At 45.5% G+C, this 4,182-nt stretch overlaps 1 protein-coding gene across 2 annotated transcripts; it reads right to left on the bottom strand.

Moving 5' to 3' along the window:
* Window positions 1-1,717: 1,717 nt before the first annotated feature.
* On the bottom strand, window positions 1,718-4,182 carry mid1ip1l (MID1 interacting protein 1, like). 2 transcript variants are annotated; one of them, XM_070963273.1, is made up of 2 exons: window positions 3,612-4,182; window positions 1,718-3,018 (listed from the first exon to the last, which is right to left on the bottom strand). In XM_070963273.1, the coding sequence occupies exon 2, from the start codon at window positions 2,924-2,926 to the stop codon at window positions 2,435-2,437; it is 492 nt and encodes a 163-aa protein (XP_070819374.1). In that variant the 5' UTR covers window positions 2,927-3,018; window positions 3,612-4,182; the 3' UTR covers window positions 1,718-2,434. The 2 variants fall into 2 exon arrangements, with proteins under 2 accessions (XP_070819374.1, XP_070819375.1); XM_070963274.1 differs by having other exon boundaries at window positions 1,718-3,001; window positions 3,606-3,725.

Here is a 4,182-nt window from a genome sequence, read left to right on the forward strand (position 1 = left end):
GGAACTGGGCAAAGCACTAGCCTGTCTGTTACTTGTTAGCTTTGGGCAGATCCAGGCTCACTGTTTTGCCTTGTTTGAAGTTTTTATGTGAAGCTAAGCTAACCAGCTGCTCGCTGTTGCCTCAGACTTTAATGAGAGTAGTGTAAATCTCCTCAGCTAAGAAAGTGAATACACAAAATTTTTCAAAATGTCAGACATTTGCTTCAATTTAGGCCTCAGTAATAAATGAAAGTAAATACTGCAAAGTCAGTAAATTGTAGACTTCTGTTTGAAACCCCGTTTCTGTTCACATTCGCGGTCTGGCCAGCTGTCACCAGTTTGGTTGACCCAGTTTATCTGAGTGGGCTCAGACACACTGACCAGCACAGCCATTTTGATCTGCAGCCATTTGGATGGCCCTTTGTGAATGGAAAAAGAGGACTGCAGCCTCGCACCGCAGGGCTCACACAGCACTTTTTATGCAAACTCTCATGCCCAGTGTCCTCTCTGCTGCTGGTCAGAGGAGCACCAGTTTGTTTGACCATGTCTGCCCTCCACTCGCTTCCTGGATGCCCTTCATCACACTACAATCTATTAATCACCGCTGTGCCTTAGAGAAGAAAAAAGCCCTTTGCCACCGGATTGGCTGCTCTTGGTGGAGCTGTTACTAAGGGGAGGGTTTCTCTCAGCTGGTGGGAGCAACCAGACTGAGCAACATATATATCAGTGTAATGTTTCATTTATACTCTGCTGCCATCATGTTCAACGTGACAAAGCTGAAGAAATATGTCATTGATGTCCTCTAAATCTCCTACAGAGGTTTTAAAGATCACGTTCCCTGTGCCATGAGGGTGCCATCTTTTTTTTTTTTTAATCAAGTTTATTGTCTCAGCCAAATAAAGTCTTATCACTTCTGATGGGTCAGTGCATTTTACAGCTTTTTACAGCCCTCTTTCAGCTGTTCTTCCCACTGTCTGATCTGATAAGTGACTGTTTAAATGGCAGCAAAATTATTACTTTAGGTGGGAAATAACCACAAAAACAGGTCACAGACTGCCTGGGTTTGTCACATGACAATGACTCATAATGCATGACAACTGATTATTTAATCTTCCGAAGAAAAAAGCTGATCTGTGAGGACATAGATCCACTGTTGGCGTTCAACTTTCGAGTTTTAACATTTCAGTTCTGAAGCACTTGTTGATAACCAAATTATTACTATTGACTTAACTGTAATATTACATACAGGTAAATGTTAATAAGGTTATTGGTGGTGCTAAATTACATTTGGGAGGTGGAAAAGTTGATTTACTGCACCCATCAAGGCTGAACAAGCTGCAGGATATTTTATGGAAATGCTACAAAAAGACTGCCGGTGATTTCCTTATGTGCATAACCATCTATTTGCATTAAACAGCAAGGACATGAAATGGTATGGAGTTAAAGTTCAGCATGACAGCCATGAGCTCTTTTTCAGCACTAGCTTACATCCTCTTAAGTAAATCCTCAGTAAAGCACTTACACCAACCTTACACAAAGCTGTGAACTACATAAAGTGAGTCAGGTAACGTTCCACGCATGTGGAAATGCACCACTACCTGCACAGCTTTAAGCACTTCACACAACCTGTAATAGGAGTTTAAATTCATATGTTTCTAACAGAGCTACTATGAGAAAGAGTCATCAACACTGCTAACATCATTCCTGTTCAGGAACAAAAAATAAAATGAAGCCAACATTAAGTTTCCAATTATTTATTTCAGCTTTACTGCATTTCTGCTTCAATATAAAATTGGTTTGAAATATCCAAGGACAGACAAATGAATCATGAACATCTTGAACCATTTAAGCAGTCAGACAATGGAGAGGTAACTGAACAGGGCATGAGTGTATACAAAAAGTCAAGGCACGCCATGTTACAGTAATACCAAGTGGAAAGATTTAAAACCTTTGCAGGTCAGAGCCCTTCAGCTCAGCGTTAAAATCATTTCTATGTTTTACAGGAGGGACAGAATAACCAGCATTCAATTTCTCCTACAGTCAGAAACCTTCTTTTATTCACAATCTGGTGACAAATTCATGTTCAAACTTGAAAATGAAATGACAAAAGGAAAAAAAAGGGAGGGAAAGTTTCTGCATAAACCAGAGCTGTGCTTCATCTGGACTTGGTTATGGATTCAATAAACCTCCACCGAGCACGACGTGTCGACCTCTGAGCTGAAGCAGGCAGAGGGATGGGCGCAGGTGTCACCGGTTTAAGGTACGTTTGGTGGAGTTGGGAGGGGGCGGGGAGGAGTTGGAGTGTTGCTACTCAGGAGTGAAGTCACAAAGTGGTTACCCTGGTCAGTTCACTGTCCATTGAGATCTATTAGGAAGAGATGGGGCCCTTCGCAACAAATCCCACTGTGCAAGTCAAGCAGTCCGAGGGGGGACGAAGAGAACAAATCAGTGATTTCTATCTCATGAAGTTTCCACCTCCGATTTCTCTCTTGTACCTGTTGGTGAGGTGGTCGGCTTGCAGCGTGAGCTTGGACAGAACTCCAAACAGTCCTCTGAGGTGATAATGAAACTGATGCTCCAGGTCCGAGTTGTCTTCCAGGAGCAGGTCCCCGGTGACAGGCTGCTGCTCCTCCTGCTTCACCGCCATCTCCAGGAAGCTGGCGCCGCTGCTCATCTCCCTCTTCAGCAGACCCCACTCCATGTCGTTCTTTATGGACTTGAGGAGCAGGTAGTGCTCGTACATGTCCCTCTGCTTGTTGGGACAAGGCGGCTCGTTGTTATTATTGGGCTCCACCTCACTGGCCGCCTGCTCCTCCAGCGGCACGTCTCGCAGCAGGCTGGGCACCATGATGGTCTCGTCCATGTTGTTGGCAGCTGCTATGAAGCGGTGCATGACGTTGATGAGGGAGTGCTTGTTGCTGGCGGAGTCGCTGCTGATCTGCATCATTTTGAAGGCTTTCGGTTGGCTTTTTTTACAGTGCTGAACGGGCAGGTGGGTTTGTTAAGGCAGACTTGCTCGGTGGTTTAGAGGTGGCTGATCTGCAAGGGGAGAGGAAACATGAGTGCAGGAAGGGTGCACAAAAGATTACTGCAAAAACGCAACACAGCAGAAGCCAAACGCACTGTAAAACACAGGTTTGCACATTCAGCATGAACACAAAGGCAACCAATTCATTACACACTACAAGTTTCGCAGCTGTCCCTATGAGGACGCTGCATTGACTTCCTTTCCTTATGAACACTAACCTTAACCTCAGAGATCACGTTTTGCCTCATTAGAGCTGGGCCTTTGTCCCCATAAAGACTACTGGTCCTGATAAGGTCAGTGTTTATACCGGAAAAGGTCCCCATGAGGTAGCAAAAACGCACGTACATTAGAGCACAGCTCGGCTGCAGGAAATAGATCAAACAGAGCAGCTTGTTCCTCATCTCACCCACCGAGCATAAGCCGACCTCCAGCACCAGAAAACACCCACAGTACATTTCTACTACCACATAAGCACTCATCTTCATTCTGCCGCATTGTACTGCAGATTCCCATCAATACGACCTTGACTTCCTGATAATAAAACCCTGCGCAGTCTTCGCTTCAGACGGCTGCAAAAAAACAAAAAACAAGGATGGAGACTAACCTGAACCACGAAGTGACCTGAGGAAAAGCTGACTTGGCGTCCTGGTTAGATAACCCAAGTCCTCTCAGGCTCAACACACCACCCGCCGGGAAGAAAAGTGAAAATTTCTCCAACTGACTGGCAGCTGAATCCTAGCTTTATACCGCGCAAGCCGGGTCGGGCTGGAAGGGAAACCTTGAAGTCCGCCCCCTTTGGACTGTATGACGTAGTCGATTGGACAGCCTGGGGGATGGAGGCGGACTCTCAGAGCATCTGATCCAAAACGGACCAATAAGACATCGGATCACAGCTGCCAATCAAATATATTTGTCGAGGGCCTGTCAGCAATTAACTGCACCCTATTTACCTCTCATCTTTTCCAGGCCGTTTGTGGCCTGAAGGTAACGCCGATACAAGTCTGCACAGCTTCAGCGCGCTTTGTGTGCCACTCGTCTGGTTTGTCAGGTGTGTGGTTCACCTGGTGGTTGTGTTAAAATAAATTATGAAAGATCCCGGGTTTAAGTGAAATTCGGAAGCACGGTTTGAGCTTGTATTTTCGCCTTTATCTCCAGTCGCGCAACTGCCGCTGTTT

The sequence above is a fragment of the Chaetodon trifascialis genome, chromosome 5 (assembly GCF_039877785.1).
Source record: "Chaetodon trifascialis isolate fChaTrf1 chromosome 5, fChaTrf1.hap1, whole genome shotgun sequence".
Lineage (NCBI taxonomy): Eukaryota > Metazoa > Chordata > Actinopteri > Chaetodontiformes > Chaetodontidae > Chaetodon > Chaetodon trifascialis.

What these genes read in the sequence shown, in the direction of transcription:
- mid1ip1l (XM_070963273.1), bottom strand. Translation starts at nt 2,926, where the DNA reads ATGATGCAGATCAGCAGCGACTCCGCCAGCAACAAGCACTCCCTCATC.